The sequence below is a fragment of the Eretmochelys imbricata genome, chromosome 3 (genome assembly GCF_965152235.1).
Source record: "Eretmochelys imbricata isolate rEreImb1 chromosome 3, rEreImb1.hap1, whole genome shotgun sequence".
NCBI classification, from domain to species: Eukaryota; Metazoa; Chordata; order Testudines; family Cheloniidae; genus Eretmochelys; species Eretmochelys imbricata.
Genome location: NC_135574.1, coordinates 22030271 through 22049719, shown reverse-complemented (window position 1 = coordinate 22049719; position 19449 = coordinate 22030271). Strand labels below are relative to the sequence as shown.

At 39.5% G+C, this 19449-nt stretch overlaps 1 protein-coding gene across 10 annotated transcripts in view; it reads right to left on the bottom strand.

Moving 5' to 3' along the window:
* Positions 1–19449, bottom strand: part of PUM2 (pumilio RNA binding family member 2) — a 109333-nt gene that overhangs the window by 82749 nt on the left and 7135 nt on the right. For 2 of the 10 annotated variants that reach the window (XM_077812483.1, XM_077812485.1), the window contains exon 1: positions 14394–14763. The exons of 2 other annotated variants lie outside the window; for them this stretch is intronic. In XM_077812483.1, coding sequence (XP_077668609.1) covers positions 14394–14738 — 345 coding nt within the window. In that variant the 5' untranslated portion in view covers positions 14739–14763. Of the gene's footprint in view, positions 1–14393; positions 14779–19449 lie in introns of those variants that run through there. 6 more of the 10 variants (XM_077812480.1, XM_077812488.1, XM_077812481.1 and 3 more) reach the window with 5 other exon arrangements.

Here is a 19449-nt window from a genome sequence, read left to right as displayed (position 1 = left end):
TCCTTTTCTTTTTGCGAATACAGACTAACACAGCTGTTACTCTGAAACCTCTAGTTAAGTTAGTATCTTGCCACAAATAGGCCACAAGTTAAAACAGAACAATAAGAGGTATTGTCTTAGAAACTGTGGGCTTGGAAGTAATACAGAAATAAGGTGCCAATTTTTGCTGCTCACCATGACAGAATAGTGTAAATAGTTTTGTCTGCTTGATCATTTTAATACTGAATGGAGACTTACAAAAGGATTTAAAACCATAAATATTTGAGAAAGTAATTCACTATGTGTTTTTTGAGACCTATTTCTCACTATCCTACTTCAAGTTAACTCCTGTGATTTATTAGTTCTTAATTCATAATCAGTATAGCCCAATTCCACCTCAGTCTCCCAGTAATACCAATGCATGCCTCCTCCTCTTCCCTCTTTGTTATTTGTATTACAGTAGCCTCTAGGGGCTCCAAAAAAGACTGCACCCTCATTGTGCTAAGCCAGTGGTTCTCAACTCTGGTCCACTGCTTGTTCAGGGAAAACCCCTGGCGCACCAGGCCAATTTGTTTACCTGCCGCGTCCGCAGGTTCGGCCGATCATGGCTCCCACTGGCCGCAGTTCACCACTCCAGGCCAATGGGGGCTGCAGAAAGTGGTGTGGGCTGAGGGATGTGCTGGCCGCCCTTCCTGCAGCCCCCATTGGCCTGGAGTGGTGAACCACGGACAGTGGGAGCCGCAATTGGCTGAACCTGAGGACGCGGCAGGTAAACAAACCGGCCCGGCGCACCAGGGACTTTCCCTGAACAAGCGGTGGACCAGAGTTGAGAACCACTGTGCTAAGCACTGTAAAAAACACACAGTAAGAGGCAGTCACTGCTTTGAAGATCAGATAGTCATCAGAAGTCTATCAATGAACAACAACCAAAAAACCCAATTACATTTAAGTGCTCTTAAAAAAATCCTCATGGGGGAAGTGAGCAAAGAAATTTGCAGCACCAAACTATTCCATTACACAAAACAATGCTTTACGCTACTGAAGATACATTTATTCTGTTAAAAATCCAAACCAGAATGCTATTGTTTTTCCAGTGACCCTTGGTTCCAGTCAAGTCACAACAAGGCATTTCATCAGCTCAAGAATGAGCTTTACAACACTCACTGAATCTGTGAAGCATTTACACATGATCATAAATAAATATTTCAATATATACACATACATATGCACACAGTGAAGACCAGCTACATTATTCAACAGTACACTGGAAGATTTTGGTCACTTACAATAAACATATGCATTTACCATACTATTTAGCACAAAAGCTCTTTAACCTGGGGGTCAAGAACAGGCACCATGGGGATGGGATGCAACCTCTATATCTTTCCCATACAGCTGAAGGAAAGGCAGGTCCCCACTACGTTCTGGTTATATGGTAGGAGGGTCCAAGCATGAAAAAGGCTGAGAACTAATAACTTAGTATGTTTATGTATTTATTGCACCATGTTACACAAATATATAGGCAACAGCCTAAACAGAAATTATTAAATACATTTTATATGGAACTCTCTTGTACTCTATGCTTAAAATGTAACAGTTAAAAATCGCAGCCTGAAGACAAGATGATTATTACACAGTGGTGTACATTTTCCGAGTCTGAACAGAAAGAATATTTCCAAAGAGTATTTTCTTTAGATATCGAATACGAAAATGAAAAGTTGAGCACCAGAGAACCAGACACATAGAAGACCTAGCAAACAAAACTAACCTTGAAACATTTACAAGGAAAATGTTTTCAAGAAAAAACTTCTTTTTTCAGGAAAACTTGCAAAAACATGGCAGGGTTAATTGTTAGCATATAGTGACGGACTTACTACTAACGCTGACCTAGAAAGCAGAATTCTCAGACATCTTGCTTTAAATATAGGGTTGAGGAATGTTATGGTAGATTAAACAGAATTTCCAGGAAACAATGAGCATTATTATTTGTATTATTGTAGCACCTAGACCCAGTGATGAACTGCCAAAAGCTGAAGAACCGGTTCCTTCACTTGCTCCGGCTCTTCAGTGGCGGGTCCTTTAGTCGCTCCAGGTCTTCGATGGCACTGAAGGATTTGCTGCCGAAGTGCCGCCGAAGACCCAGAGCGAGTGAAGGGCCCGCCGCCAAACTGCTGCCAAAGAGCCACCGGGTGAGTAAAAATTAAAAAGGGATTATCAGTGGAGCTTACCCAGCCGACAGCTCAGGCTGGCCGGACAGGACGTCCCCGTGGGTCGGATGTGGTCCGCAGGCAGGAGTTTGCCCACCTCTTTCACAACCGGCTTCAAAATTTAGCAACTGGTTCACGCGAACCAGTGCAAACCAGTTCCAGCTCACCACTGCCTAGACCCCCAAATCAAGATGGGAGCCTATTGACGTAACACCTACCACTCCTTCCTTCTCTCAGACATTTTACCACATCTCTATAGCCTCCATTCTATTATTCTGATGCAGAATGGAGCAAAGACTCCAAATCATAATCTCTGCCAACAGCTTTTAAATTATATGGCTAACAAGAACTAGGGAGATTAACACCAAACTATGGGGCTACTACTTTTCTTATTAGGCAGTTCTTAACCAAGGCTTTACAGGTTTATGTCCCCTAATAAGCCACATCAGAACACCTGAAGTGAACCTTGTCAGACACTTTTGGCCAGTAAGTACAGCTCTTTGCAGGAGCTGCTGAATCATAGCCCTCTCCAAGCAGTGACTGAAAATATTTCTTCATCTGACCCAGCACGTTACGTGGGAATTCACAATTTCTAGACTCCTCTCTCAAGAATGGAAGCACAGCATACCACTAAACAGTTACATATTCAAAAGAGGCATGTTATTGGACCAAACTTTACTTTTATATGATGGAAGTCAAGATGCCAGTGAGCAGGTGCAAAATTTCTCAAAAATATACCGGCATATATTTCAAAATTCAAGTTTTACCTTTGGTTCTTCAAGTTTTTACCATCTAAAGAAAAGCTTGAGTAGAACCAGAGAGCTTTTAACTGCAGCACTCTTTAGTCAGCATTCCCTACTATCTTATTTGGAAAAAAATTTTCAATGGTATACTGGAGGGTGTGGGTTTTCTACTTTTATCTATGGCAAAGGTGTAGACAATGTTTAAAAGGAATTACTATTACCAATTTATTTTATCCTCAAAGTACATACTTTTTGGACAACATACGTGTTTAAAGTAATCTGGAAGATAGTAGAAATAGGATTCCTACAATGTCTGAACAGGCAGCTGCAAAAGAAAACAGACTTTTTTTTTTTTTTTTAAACTTCAATAAGTTTTGGCTACCAAAACAGGAAAACACAGCGTGGCCTTGGACATTAGTCCCTTACTGCAGAGTTCTTCAAAGAAAGTGGATGAAATTATGACTTCTAGACTAAACAGTGAAAACTTTACTGGTGATAAACAAGTTGTTGAAAATAAATAGGTATCTTAGAATTCAAATAAAAGAAATTAAAGTTCATCTGTAGAAAAAAAAGTCATGTATTATTAGTATTAACTAATAATACAATTGTAGAATGGAAGGCTCCAGGTCAAATTCTGCAACTTTTACATTGAGGCACCCTGGATTCAATAAGAAAATTAGTAAAGGTACTAGTCAACATGAATAAATTATAGAACTGGGTCAGAGTGCAATAGCTCTGCATTAAAGAGAACATTTGCCTATACAAAAACAACCAAAAAATTTATCATTTTAGATAACTTAAAATTTTTAGATTAAAGAGATGACCCTAAGAGATGGCCATTATCTTTGAAAACTCGTGGCAAACGGGGGAAGTCCCAGATGACTGGAAAAAGGCTTATATAGTGCCAATCTTTAAAAAAGGGAAGAAGGAGGATCCTGGGATCTACAGGCCAGTCAGCCTCACCTCAGTCCCCGGAAAAATCATGGAGCAGGTCCTCAAAGAATCAATCCTGAAGCACCTACGTGAGAGGAAAGTGACCAGGAACAGTCAGCATGGATTCACCAAGGGAAGGTCATGCCTGACTAATCTAATTGCCTTCTATGATGAGATTACTGGTTCTGTGGATGAAGGGAAAGCAGTGAATGTATTGTTTCTTGACTTTAGCAAACCTTTTGACACTGTCTCCCACAGTATTCTTGCCAGCAAGTTAAAGAAGTATGGGCTGGATGAATGGACTATAAGGTGGATAGAAAGCTGTGTAGATCGTCGGGCTCAACGGGTAGTGATCAATGGCTCCATGTCTAGTTGGCAGCCGGTGTCAAGTGGAGTGCCCCAGGGGTCGGTCCTGGGGCCGGTCTTGTTCAATATCTTCATAAATGAACTGGAGGATAGTGTGGATTGCACCCTCAGCAAATTTGCGGATGATACTAAACTAGGAGGAGTGGTAGATATGCTGGAGGGCAGGGATAGGATACAGAGGGACCTAGACAAATTGGAGGATTGGGCCAAAAGAAATCTGATGAGGTTCAATAAGGATAAGTGCAGGGTCCTGCACTTAGGACGGAAGAACCCAATGCACAGCTACAGACTAGGGGCCGAATGGCTAGGCAGCAGTTCTGCAGAAAAGGACCTACGAGTTACAGTAGACGAGAAGCTGTATATGAGTCAGCAGTGTGCCCTTGTTGCCAAGAAGGCCAATGGCATTTTGAGATGTATATGTAGGGGCATTGCCAGCAGATCGAGGGACGTGATCGTTCCCCTCTATTCGACATTGGTGAGGCCTCATCTGGAGTACTGTGTTCAGTTTTGGGCCCCACACTACAAGAAGGATGTGGATAAATTGGAGAGAGTCCAGCGAAGGGCAACAAAAATGATTAGAGGTCTGGAACACATGACTTATGAGGAGAGGCTGAGGGAACTGGGATTGTTTAGTCTGCAGAAGAGAAGAATGAGGGGGGATTTGATAGCTGCTTTCAACTACCTGAGAGGTGGTTCCAGAGAGGATGGTTCTAGACTATTCTCAGTGGTAGAAGAGGACAGGACAAGGAGTAATGGTCTCAAGTTGCAGTGGGGGAGGTTTAGGTTGGATATTAGGAAAAACTTTTTTCACTAGGAGGGTGGTGAAACACTGGAATGGGTTACCTAGGGAGGTGGTAGAATCTCCTTCCTTAGAAGTTTTTAAGGTCAGGCTTGACAAAGCCCTGACTGGGATGATTTAATTGGGGATTGGTCCTGCTTTGAGCAGGGGGTTGGACTAGATGACCTCCTGAGGTCCCTTCCAACCCTGATATTCTATGATTCTAAAACAATTAATTTAATTTCTGATTAGCATTTTAGATATGAAATTATCCATTAGTCTAAAAAAAAATCATTTAATTCCTCAATCTCATTTGTCTTTCCAATTATGCTCCATCTTCCTCCTTCCCGTCATCTCTATGATCACTGCTATTTACAACCATTGCTTTGCATTCCTCTCTTCGATACTTTTCAATCTGGCTTCAACTTTCTTCAGTCTTCTGCAACCCATGCTCACCAAGGCTCTCTAGAACCCTTCATGGCCAAATTTCAGGGCCCCCTTTCTCCATTGTTTTTTATGGGAACTGTGCCAGACTAAATTTAGTCCAGAAAATTAAATCTAGTTCTTCCATATGACACAGCTGAGTGTTCCAGATTCTTGATTAGTATATTTTCATACTTTATCATTGTAACAGTGACTGAAAATTATTAGGCACTACGTAAGCACATAAAGAGATGGTTCCTGTCCCAAAGAGCCTACAGTCTAAGTCTGAGATGAGACAACCACTGAATACAACAAACAGGTCAGGAAGCACAAGAAAACAAATTAGACTAGTAGTCAGCATGAAAAGCACTGGTCAAAGCACACCTGACAAATGTTTTTGTAGGCAACATGGCCCAGGACAGTTTTAAGGATAGTGAGGTGGCTTTACAGAGGTGTGCGTGTAACTCCTCCCAGGCATGAGGGATTACATGTGAGAAATGACCAAGATGACAGTCTGCAAATTTAACAAATTGGCAACAAAGGCTAGAATCAATGGCAGAGAAAAGACAGGAATCAAGACCTTCCTGATATTAAAAAGATAATTAGAGCAGGGATAGGTCATGAAGAAAATCAGGGTGGATAAAAATCAATGACTTAAAAAAAAATTGGATTTTTTAAATTTAAAATAGGTTTTTTCCTCAAAAAGCATTTTATCAAAAAAATCCTATCTAAAGATAGTTTTAATTAAGACACATTATAGCTCAAAGATATCTCATCATGGATTGGGATTATACATTCTAATTCTATAGGATGAGACAATATTCATGTAACGTTTAAGAAAAGTTTTGTAAATGAGTTCCAATAGTTCATGGATTAGGGACCCAATCTTATGGGGTTCCCGTGGCTTCTGTATAGATTATTTAGGTTAATCTTTCTATCTACCCAATGGGACAGTGCTTAATGCTTAATCTAGAAGATACCATCAGAGATGCATAGTTTTGCAGTTCTCAAAAAGTTTCAGAAAGTTCAATGAATAGAAGATCGTTGGGGGTGAAATAGAATAGATCTGGACAAGGAGAAGAAGTCTGGAGATAAATGTGAGAGGGGAGGGACAGGCAGTAGAAACAAAAGTGAAACTGTTTGAGCAGTATATTCCAGAAGTCTTGAGGTCTTTCCGTGTAGCCTTCATTGATTTGAGATCTACAATACCATTCTCTCGCTAAAAGGGAAAACCTATATTGGCAGCAGACCATAAAAGAGACCCAGTTTGGGAATATTTTAATGAAGTTCCTCTACCTGTGGGTAAGACAGGCATGCGTGCAAATTGCAAACAGTGCAACAAAGAAATGCAAGGCCTGGTTGCCCGAATGAAACAACAACATGAGACATGTTCCTTCTCAGGAGGAAGCTGCGTTGAAGATGATGAAAGGAACATGTCTGAACATGCAGGATCTTCAGGTTGGTAAACTTCTGTATTTCATACTTCTTTCTTAAGGACTGCCTGTCTTCCTTCTGGACTAGTCTTGAATTCTCATGTTTGAGCAAAAAATATAGTTGTTACTCTATGGTACTATTATTTTAGATGCAGTTGTGATAAAAAAAATAAAGAGCTGAAATAGGCAGCTCTTCTTTTTACAATTTCACCTTTAAAGTAGTACTGAGTGTCCGTGAATGCAATGAGTAATCCTAAATGAGCAGTATGGTAATAATAATTAAATAACTGCATTGACTTATTTTGTTTAGGAGAATCCACCCTCAACATACAGGATTCTGAAGACTATCCACCTTCAAGATCACCATCATTTTCTATAGTTTCAGTTATCTGCCAATGATAGTGTTTCAATCACATCGTGTACGTCAAGTAGCCAAAGTATATCACCTATTGCAAAAAGAAAAAAATAATCATCATCATCCAGAAACAACCATAGACAAGTTTGTGAGAACCACCAGCAGATTATAAAAAGAGGTAACTGATGAAAAAATTGCTCGGTTTGTTTATGCAACAAACTCCTTTGTACGATTGAGAACCCACACTTCATTAACATGGTTCAGTCATTAAGACCAGGACACAGTCACCTAACAGAGCAGATGTCACAGGCAAATTGCTGTATGAAAGCATAAAGTGTATGAAGTGTATGAAAGTGTATATAAAGTGTATGAAAGAGAAAATTATATATAGAAAATATATAAAGTGTATGAAAGAGAAATTGAGCAGCATGCAAAAGGTCTAAAATTGTCCTGAGTCTTGATGGGTGGAGCAATGTCCACAATGATCCTGTTGTATGTGCTTGTGTGATAACAGAAGAAGGGAATGTCTTCCTTACAGAAACAATTGATACATCAGGAAATGCACACACAGCAGAATACTTACAAGAAGTAGCAGTAAAACCTATAACAAACTGAAAAAAAATTCAAATGTCTAGTACGCAGCTTGGTCACAGACAATGCTGCAAATACATCCAAGATGAGAAGAAATTTAGGAGAGCGCGAAGAGAATCCCAACCTAATAACATACAACTGCCATGCTCATTTGATACACCTCCTAGCCAAAGACTTCAGTGTTCCAAAAATAAAGGCTAATGTTGTTGAAATTGCAAAATACTTCCATAACAACCACTTTGCAGCAGCTGCTCTGAAAAAAGTGGGAGGAACCAAGCTAACTCTCCCACAAGACATGCGATGGAACTCAGAGTGGACTGTTTTGAACTATACCAAGAACTGGCCTAATCTGATGACAGTTTGTTAACAAAATTGTGAAAAAATAAATGGCACTGTCACAGCCAAAATTCTCAACATTGGGCTTACAAGAAATGTTGAACTCATGCGGAGTACCCTGAAGCTTATTTCTATAGCCTTGAACAAAATGCAGGGAAATAGCTATTTTATTGCTGACGCTGTTGAATTTTGGAAGGAACTGAGTGAGGTCTTAAAAAGAGAAATATGCAGAGTTAAATTACAAGCATTAAAAAAACGAATGGGACAAGCACCCTCTCCAGCTCACTTTCTTGCAAATATTCTCAATACTCGGTACCAGAGTCAAACCTTAACTGCTGAAGAAGAGGAGTTGGCTATGACATGGATATCCAGCAATCATCCCTCCATAATGCCAACTATAATAATCTTCAGAGCTAAGGGTGAACCATTCAAGAAATATATGTTTGCTGATGATGTTTTAAAGAAAGTCACACCAGTAAACTCATGGAAGTCACTTAAGCACTTGGATTCAGAGACTGTTGAAGTTATAATCTCACTTTTAACAGCAGTAGCGTCTTCTGCCGGTGTAGATAGTATATTTTCTTCCTTTGGAATAATTCATTCCAAACTGAGAAATCGTTTGGGACCTGAAAAAGCAGGAAAGCTTGTTTTTCTTTTCCAGATTATGAACAAACAGGAAAATGAAGGTGAAGACGACTGAGGTAGCTGCAGAAGCCAATATTTTAAGTTTTTCATGTTGACCTAGCAGTCTATTTAATTTTTTAAAATTCATTTAACTATTTTAGTTAAACAATTTTAAAAAAACAAACCAGATTTTAAAAAACTTGAATGTTTAACTAAATTCAAAATTTCATATGCTTGTTTTGTTAAAATATTATGTTTGCTATTGAAGGAAAAAATTCCAGAATACATAACGTTGTTGTTTTAGTTAAATAAAACAATTTAAATGTCTGTCTGGTGATGTTCTCCTCCTAATACAGAATGGTAAGAAAATCCTCCAAATATTAATGATTAACCTGTTGAATTGGGGATAGTTCACCTCCCAATGACTTCAGAAACATATGCTTCAATTAGCTTTGGTAAATGAAATAACCAAATAATCATTCATTTTCTGATATAGCTGTAAATCTAATCTGAAAAGTTTTCAAAAAAATCACTTTAAAAATGTATAGTGTGTGCCTTCTAAAAATGAAACCTACATCTATCTCTGAGCTGTGAAGAATATGTATTAAGGTTATAACAACCAACAAGAATGCACTTTTTATGTAGGAATCCATGATTAAATCGAGTCTTCCTGACTAGTGATTTAAATCATGATTTAAATCAAACTGATTTAAATCAAATCCACCCAGGCAAAAGGGAAGTAAAAATATTTTCAATGTAATGAAACCTATCATTAACCTAACAAAAAATGTAATTAAAAATCAATTATTAAAATTCTTAGCGTAGGGCATCTATACAATTGGAAGAACAAATGACTATAAAAAGTTCTCCTCCCACTGGAACTACAGAAAACTGATTATGTGGGAAATATTCACCTGATCTAAATGGCTAAATCCAACTCAATGCTCCAAAAGAAGGTGAAACTCCTGTACAGTTCAGTGTGGGAAAATTCCTTCCCAATCTCAAATTTGGCAAATGTGTTAGCACAGCATGTTTGAGCAAGAAAAATCCATATTTAAGAATGCAATATTATTTAAAACCCAAGATATCACAATTGTCCATTTATTCTTGGTGTAAAGAATTCCAAATATTTTTGTCTAAGGAAGTGCTTCAACACATATAATCTAAACTGCTGATTCTATTATTGCTAATAGTTAAGTATCTAATAATGCCCAAGTGTTTCCCCATACTTGTATAGTTGAAACAAAGTCTTACTGAAGTACGTACATACTGCAATAGATCACTAGCAACATCTCCTCCATCTTGTACACAAAATAAGCTCTTCAACCTGTCATAACTAAGACTGTGTCCTACTTCTGAGAAATTTATGTAGTAGTTGTTCTCTATACCTTCTCCAACAGTTCGTAAATTCTAATAGAAGTAAGATGCCCAAAATGAGACCGGTTACTCCAACTGGCATCTCACTAAGGCTTTGTGTAATCATTTACATTCTCTTGTTTACAATACTGCTATTTATTGTAAGTATAGGAGGCTTTTGGTAGTCTTTATTGTAATTGCAGTATTTCCTTGGCATTCTTCCACCAAAATTCACTAATGTCTGCTTTGTCTAAGATCTGTGAGGCATTTGAGACCTCTGAAAAGACCATGTGTCTCTAAACTTTCACACAGTCACTTTCCTCTCAAAACCCCATCTCAGCCTCTATGGCAATATTGCTCAAGCAGGGGACAGTTATAGGCTTACTGCTGGTCACTCACTTCTCAGGTCCTAGAGGATTCTCCACTAAACACAGATAGAATTGATACGAGTTAATGGTAACCACCAATTTACCGGGATGATGCCAAAGGGTAGGTGTCCTCCCCCGACTGCGGATCCACCCTCTCTTGCTCTACAGTCTTTTTCATGGTTGGGAAAGAGACATTGCCATACAAGATCAGAGCAGTGGTCCATCTAGTCCAGTAGCCTGTTTAATGGCCACCAATAATAAATATGTCAGTGGAAAGTGCAAAAAATCCTGTGGTGGGCAATTCTAGAATTAGAGAAGGGAAGTTTCTTCCTAATTTTGTCAGTTAGTGGTCTGGATTAAGGACTGAAGCATGAGGGTTTATATCTCTATATATGTTTTAAAAGATTATAATGCTGGATGTTCTGTTTGAATCATACTATGCTCTAGGATTCAACAATATCTTGTGGCAATGAATTTACAGATTTCCTGCGGCCCGTCACAGCTCCCCTCACCTCCAGCCCCCTTAAGCGCATTGCGTCCCTGCTCCTCCACCTACCTCCCAGCGCTTCCTGCCATCAAACATTTGGCAGCACTTAGGACTTTCCAGGGGGGAGGAGCGGGGGTGCAGCGTGCTCAGGGGAGGAGGTGGAGAAGAGGCGGGACCTCATGAAAGAGGTGGAGTGGGGCCGGGGGCTTTTGTATCTTTGTATGAAAAGGTGTCAGTGATGTGGCCCTCGGGCCAATATACTAGTCTCCATGTGGCCCTCCTGGTGATTTGAGTTTGAGATCCCTGGCGTAGAGAGTACGCTTATAAAGTTTGCGGACAATACCAAGCTGGGGGGGGGGGGAGGTTTGCAAGTGCTTTGGAGGATAGGATTAATATTCAAAATGATCTGGACAAACTGGAGAAATGGTCCGAAGTAAACAGGATGAAACTCAATACGGACAAATGCAAAGTACTCCACTTAGGAAGGAACAATCAGTTACACATATATAAAATGGGAAATGACTGCCTAGGAAGGAGTACTGCAGAAAGGGATCTGGGAGTCATAGTGGATCACAAGTTAAATATGAGTCAACAGTGTAACGCTGTTGCAAAAAAAGTAAACATTCTGGGATGTATTAAAGTATTGTAAGCAAGACGAGAAGTAATTCTTCTGCTCTACTCCACACTGATTAGGCCTCAACTGGAGTACTGCGTCTAGTTCTGGATGCCACATTTCAGGAAAGATGTGGACAAATTGGAGAAAATCCAAAGAAGAGCAACAAAAATGATTGGAGGTGTAGAAAATATGACCTGTGAGGGAAGACCGAAAAAATTGGGTTTGTCTAGTCTGGAGAAGAGGGGACATGATAACAAGAACATAAAAGGTTGTTACAAGGAGGAGGGAGAAAAATTGTTCTTCTTAACCTCTGAAGATAGGACGAGAAGCAATGGGCTTAAATTGCAGCAAGGGCAGTTTACGTTGGACATTAGGAAAAACTTCTTATCAGAGTGGTTAAGCACTGAAATTGCCTAGGAAGGTTGTGAAATCTCCATCATTGGGGATTTTTAAGAGAAGGTTGGACAAACACCTGTGAGGGATGGTCTAGATAATAATTAGCCTTGCCTTGAGTGCAGGGGTTTGGACTAGATGACCTCTCGAGGTCCCTTCCAGTTCTATGATTCTATGAAAATTTCTCCCAAGTTTCCTAGTTTCCATTTCGTATTTTACCTGTAACAGTCTGTGCTCCTTTCTACTGGCTTCACTTGAGCCGGGTTTCCACTCTCTGCAACTTGAACCTTACTGTTTTTATCCATACTGTTTATTTTCTTTCCTTCCTGCTTTCTTTTTTGTTTAGGCATATTCATACCTTCCGTGACTCAGCTACAGTATGCTTAAGTAATCCATACTGAATCTAGGGATTTTAATTTCCTCATTTTGGATTTCAGAGTCATTTTTATTAACATCATTTCTTTGCAGTCTCTCTTTCCAAACATGTCAAAACATCCACCCCTTTCATCTCTCACCCAAATGTGCTGATTTTTCCTAACCTATGCATATAGAAAGGAATGGTAATTAAATTCTTTCTAAGTCTGCATATTTTAGCTTTTAGATGTACCAGGTCTGTTGGAACCTCACTCTGAGCACTGGATCTTTACAAGATGGTAAATATGAATGTAATTCCTGTCTTCACATACCCACCCTAAAGCAACTGTTCTGTGTGCACTGCGGCCCACAAAGAACACTCTGCAACTATTAAAGCATACAGAATAGCACTAGGGAAGTCTATTGATCTGTTCTTTCATGGCAATTTCCTATTTTTCTAGACCATCAAAGAAGGAAAGCAGTGAAAATGGCAGAACACAAAGGAGATATTGCTCATTTATATAGGTTAGAAAAGTATTACTGCTCCCCAGCAATTAAAGGTGAATAAGCAAAAGTAAAATAAACTTCCCCTTTATGGCTCTTTGTAATTTATAAAACAAAACATTTTCAAGAACCAGTTTTTTCTGGAGCTCTTTTTAAAACACATTAGGTATAGGACGTTTACATTTACCGTTCTCTCCTGAACAAGCGTGGCAATACGCTGAAGGACCTAAATAGTTTTATTACACAAAGCTAATCTGAGCTGCAGATCTCTCTGCTCTCCGGATGGGGGAGAAGATATGCCAATTCTTACTTGTCTAAGAATAGCTTAATACATAAATACATACACAGACTATCACCTTGCAAAACTGTAATAAAAATCAATTGGCCTAGGCACACAATCTAGTTGCCCACCATTTACCATGAAGCCAAAGATGATGGGGGAAAAAAAAAAAAAGACTATTACGTTATCACACATTCAAAATAATTACTTGCCCCAAGTGGGAAAGAAGAATATTGTGAGGGGCTTGATTTATATTTTAGTAATATATAAAATATAATATTTTATACAATACAAAGAACCAGGTACTGACAAGAGAGGTTTTGCTCTGCAATTAATATTACAGGAAAGAGAAAGAAGAGAGAATAAAAACAAAACCAAGAAATAAAATGACCAGAGAAATTAAGGTAAAGACGAAAAGCAAATGGATGAGAAAAATAACAAAGATAAGAAATTTTACCAACCTAAAAGTTCAGTTGTTGTATTCATTTTCCTACATTTTACTGAATTTTCTTGGAACATATCCCACAACCCACCCCAGGGTTTGGGAAGATAAAGAAATTGCCAGTGAACCTTTTAACTTGCCGAACTCAGGTTCATAGGAAAGAACGTTTTGTTTTCTGAATTTCAAGAGTAAATGTTAAACGAGAGAAATTAGAAAGCTGTAGCAGTTACACATTTGGAGCTAGGTGTTTGCTATTTGAAGCTTTGTGGGTAATTAGATTTCATTATCTAAAAAAAAAGATCAGGTTGTAACCTATTGTATACTGTTAAGTTTAAACAACAGGTACCCCTTGCTTAGTTCTACTACTTACATGTTTATAGTGTTGATGATACAAGTTTTTACCTGCAAGTGTAACAAGTAAGCTTGTGTGCAAGAGCCATGTTACTTTTCATTAGGCTTATTTTAATTTGGCCTTTTATCACACTAAAACAGTTGGCTATCATCTGATTTCAGATCTAACAAGTGATACTTGTGTTTCTGGAAAAAAACTAGACACATATTTTGAAAAGTAATGCTTATTTACTTTAACCAACAACTTTTTAATGAACACTTAAAGTATTACAATAGAATAATTATAACTTATATGTAGCCTAATTTAACTGCTCAAACAAAAAACTGAATAGTTTACATTATGGAAAACTATATGCTTTGAAGCTATAATTGATACAGAAAGACTAGCTTAACCCACATATATCTTTCTGAAAGATATGGATTTAAGAAAAAACATAAGAAGTTTTTGAATGAAAAAACAAATAAACTACCTACCGAATGATCTACATGAATGCTATCTCCTGTGGGCCAGCGATGTTTGCTGGAGTAGCCACTCAACTGCTCACCAGCCTGCCTCTGGAAGAAATATCCAACTGTGGCATCATCCTGAGACCGTCCACTGAGGGGTACCTGGACATTGGAAGCACCTGACACTGTAGCTGTAGGGATGGTGTGAGGATTGTTTCCACCTGAACTGGGCCCTGAAGTTCCAGGCCCTGGCCCTGCTGTTCTTCCACCTACTGTTCCAGCTGGGGCAACCCCTATTCCAACCCCACTGGCTTCCTGACCAATGTTCGCATGCATCATTCCTCTTGTCTCCTGCCAGGTCACTTCATTCATGCCTAGGAGGACACATGGAATGCTCATTCCACGTAGAAACCTAAAAAGAAAAAGTCTTGATAACATAAAAGGCTTTCCAATGAATGTCTTTAAATACGCAGTTCTTATAATTAGGATTTCAAAAAAATCCAGAGTATATAAGAACAGTATTCTCTGTTGAAGATGTTGGCTTAAGCTTTTTCTATTTAATTAATTTAAAGTACTGTTATCAACCTAAGATGGCAGGGTTTTCGGAGACAATACATAGTATGGAGCCAAACTATCCTTGATCAAAATATAATTTCAGATCTTGAATTTAGTTTTTTATAATATCAACTGACATGTACATTCCTTCACATTAGGTCCTATAATTTCTGCTACCAACTTTGTTTTTCATAGCCTACAAACACTTTCACCTAAATAGTATGGAAGGCTAACTCCTAAATCTCAATGCAGATATGTCACAAGTGAAAAATGTTCAGTGTTATTCTGGTTGTAATTTTAATATCAAATTTCATATTAAAAACGCCTATGACCAAACTGGCAGTATATTTTGGCCTTTCACTGACCACAATTTTAATCTGAGCCTGAAATCTTTAGTCAGTCTGCCAACTTCCTTTTGAAGAATTTTATTTTTTGTTTGAAATAAGTATAACTGACAACCACACGCTTATTGATGAAAGACTGAAAATACCCATGATGAAGTGGACAAAGTAGCAATCAAAAAGTCAAAAAAATGCATGATCACTTTGCCCCCGCAGAGATTTTGGCAATAAAAACACAGGCGAGTCCATTCTTAGATGTTGGCAACAAAAACAGAGTTCATTCTTAATCTGGTAGAATGGACTCTGGCAATAAAAACAAAGGCGAGTCCATTCTACCAGATTAAGAATGAACTCTGTTTTTATTGCTAACATCTAAGAATGGACTCGCCTGTGTTTTTATTGCCAAAATATCTGATGGGGGCAAAGTGATCATGCATTTTTTTGACTTTTTGATTCCTACTTTGTCTATTTCATCAGGCTTATTGTCAATCTTACAGTGAAATTCATAGACCAGGAGCAGTACACAAACTAAGACAAAAATATCCTACAATGTAATAATTTATGGCATCTGCAAAAATGGTCAGAGTTATTTTTATTTTAAAGTACAGTCTGGAAGCTTTACAGTAAGTTTCATACCTTCCATAATCACTTAAGAGGAACAATATAAAACCTGAATGGAAAAAATTGTATGCAGAAAGCTCCTCACCCAGTTTTTAAGCGTAAAATTGTATACAAAAAGATCACGATCCCTTCTAATTCCTCTATGCATACATATATTTTATTCCCAGCGTTAACACCTCCTCCATGTACAATCATCATCATCAACAAAAAAAAGACACCATACTGTGGAATTGAGGTTTTTGCTATAACTCTGAATATGCATTGTTTTATTGCCATTGTAAGAAAAAATGCTGCTTAGATGTAGTTTTATTATTACAACAATAGCTGTTTACTTCACTGAAATGGCATTTCATAAACATGTTATGAATTCTGAGATTTCTTCAAACTCAACAATATAACAAACCCCCCAATGCAATATTTACAGAAGAATTTTGCAATATATATTCTACTGGAAATATAATCATGCATTAAGAATAATATGCCTAAAAACTATGAATGTGAAATAAAATGTGTAAGTTTTATTTTTCTTAATGAACATTCACAAAATTCATTCCAAGCAGCTCTGTGCTAAAATATATACTGTGAAAATTTAACGTTTGCATAATATGGCTCCAAGAAACTAAATACATGTGCATAGTAGCCTCTCTTTGAGCCTCAACATCACTTTTTTTTCCTTTTAAAAAACTAGCAGGCTTTAGTCCACTTTAAAGTTTTGTATATGATTTATATATAAATAAAGGAACTAAGTAACCAAATTAAAAAAACTAGTTTGGTACACTTATAATTGAAAAATTTATGCTCATATCAATGTTGGGTGAGCATGCTCACATTTAAAAAGTAGTTTCTGGACTGAGACTTTTTCTGTCAACCTTTATCTCCTTGTTCCCCCCTCCCCACACACAAAGAGAAAAAAAATCAATTATTTATGACATATGTAAGCACAAAGAGAGATTTACAATGGAAAAATAAGGCCGGGCAGTGCAGTAATTTGTATATGTCCATTTCTCCAATGCCTTCTCTACACTGGCTAAGTGAGAAGTAATTTAACTTTACCAGAACTGGTCAAATTGTAGATATACAGTTGGGCCTTAATTTACACAGTGGTTACGTTCTTGAAAAAACACCGTGCCAAAAGAAATCGCTTAAAAAGATACCAAGGGTCTATGGGAAATAAGGGTTTAGGTTCTAGGCTCTTAAGATGTCCTCCCTAATTCATCCAATAGAGGTTTTAAAATTAAATTTTTTTAATGAAATTTAAACTTGCTACTAACCTTCACTGATGTTAAGGATGAACTTGATATGATGATAATGCTGATGTTGTTGAAGTCAGAACTCTGAGGGTTCATCTGAGGAGGATGGGGAGTGTGGAGTAGTGGAGCAGCCAGGGTGGGACACTTGGGTGGGCGGGGAAGCACGAGGAATGGGGTTACAACTAACTGACCGTGCATAACTGAAACTGTGCAAAAAAATACCATGAAAATCGAGGCCTGTACAGTTGGGCCTTGATTTACACAGTGCGTTTTTTTGCATGATTTCAGTTATGCCCAGTCAATTAATTGTGACCCTTTATTTTTGTACATAGTATGGATTCACTTTTACATGGTCTGGCGCAATCACCAAGATGCGCAGGTCAGTGGCGTAGCCAGGACGGGACACTTGGGTGGGCCCAGATTTGGGTGTGTGGCAATGATGGGGGTGGGGGAGGGGAGGCTGCCTCCCCTCACCCCCTCCACAAGGCCGTGCAGGGGGTGATGGACACTCTGGCCAGGGGCCTTGCGACCCCAAGTGGACACCCGGGGAGTGGGATCAGGGCACAGGCATTTACGCCGCTCCACCCGACACTCCTGCCGGGAAGTGGGATTGGGGGCTCGCCTAGCTCCACTCACCTGGCGCTCCAGAAGGGGAGCAGGGTCAAGGGCTCGCCCCGCTCCATCCAGCGCTCCTGCTGGGGAGCGGGGGCTTACTCCATTCAGTCGGCGCTCCTGCCGAGGAACAGGATTGGGGCGTGGGCTAGCCCTGTTCTGCCCACCCAGCGCTCCTGCTGGGGATCAGGGTCAGGGTGCGGGGGCTTACCCCATTCCATCCAGCACTCTTGCTGGGGAGTGGGGTCGTGGAACAGGGGCTTACCTCACTCCACTCACCCAGCATTCTATCCAGGGAGTGAGCAAGACCCCACACCCTGACCCCACTCCCTGGCTGGAGCGCCGGGCGGAGCGGGGCAAGCCCCCGCACCCTGCTCCCCAGGTGCATGCCTGCAGCGATGCAGCCACTGGCCATTGTCCCCACAAGGCTGGCTGGAGGGGGTGAGGGGAGGTGGCCCCATCCTTCCTGCCTCCCCTCCCCAATCATGCCCACCCACCCATGTGTCCCGCCCTGGCTATGCTGCCGCTCCACACTCCCTGGCCTCCCCAGATGAGCCCTCGGAGTTCTGACTTCAACAACATCAGCATTATCATATCAAGTTCATCCTTAACATCAGTAAAGGTTAGTAGAAAGTTTAAATTTCACGATCAATTTTTAATTTAAAACCTGTATTGGATAAATTAGGGAGCTCATCTTGTGAGCCTGGAATCTAAAACACTTATTTCCCATGGACCCTTGGTATCTTTTAAAGGGATTTCTATTGGCACGGTGTTTTTTCAAGAATGTAACCACCGTGTAAACTGAGGCCAGACTGTATTTGGAAACATTTGATGAAATTGTCAAAATTTTTAACAGACTACCAACTCCGATTTGTAAGGAAAAATCATATATGTTGATTAAAATATATCTATGCTACAATACGTGATATTAATATGATGATCTATATTTAAGGCCCTACCAAATTCACAGTGCATTTTGGTCAATTTCACAGTCATAGAATTTGAAAAATCCTAAATGTCATGATTTCAGCTATTTAAATCTGAAATGTCACAGTGTTGTAATTGTAGGGGCCTAACCCAAAATGAAGTTGTGGGGGGTTTGCAAGTTTAGAATCATAGAATCATAGAATATCAGGGTTGTAAGGGACCTCAGGAGGTCGTCTAGTCCAACCCCCTGCTCAAAGCAGGACCAATCCCCAATTAAATCATCCCAGCCAGGGCTTTGTCAAGCCTGACCTTAAACTTCAAAGGAAGGAGATTCCACCACCGCCCTAGGAAACGCATTCCAGTGTTTCACCACCCTCCTAGTGAAAAAGTTTTTCCTAATATCCAACCTAAACCTCCCCCACTGCAACTTGAGACCATTACTCCTTGTTCTGTCATCTGCTACCACTGAGAACAGTCTTTGGAACCCCCTTTCAGGTAGTTGAAAGCAGCTATCAACCCCCCACCATTCTTCTCTTCCGCAGACTAAACAATCCCAGTTCCCTCAGCCTCTCCTCATAAGTCATGTGTTCCATGACTAATAATTTCTGTTGCCCTCCACTGGACGCATTCCAATTTTTCCACATCCTTCTTCTGGTGTGGGGCCCAAAACTGGACACAGTACTCCAGATGAGGACTCACCAATGTCGAATAGAGGGGAACGATCACATCCCTCGATCTGCTGGCAATGCCCCTACATATACATCTCAAAATGCCATT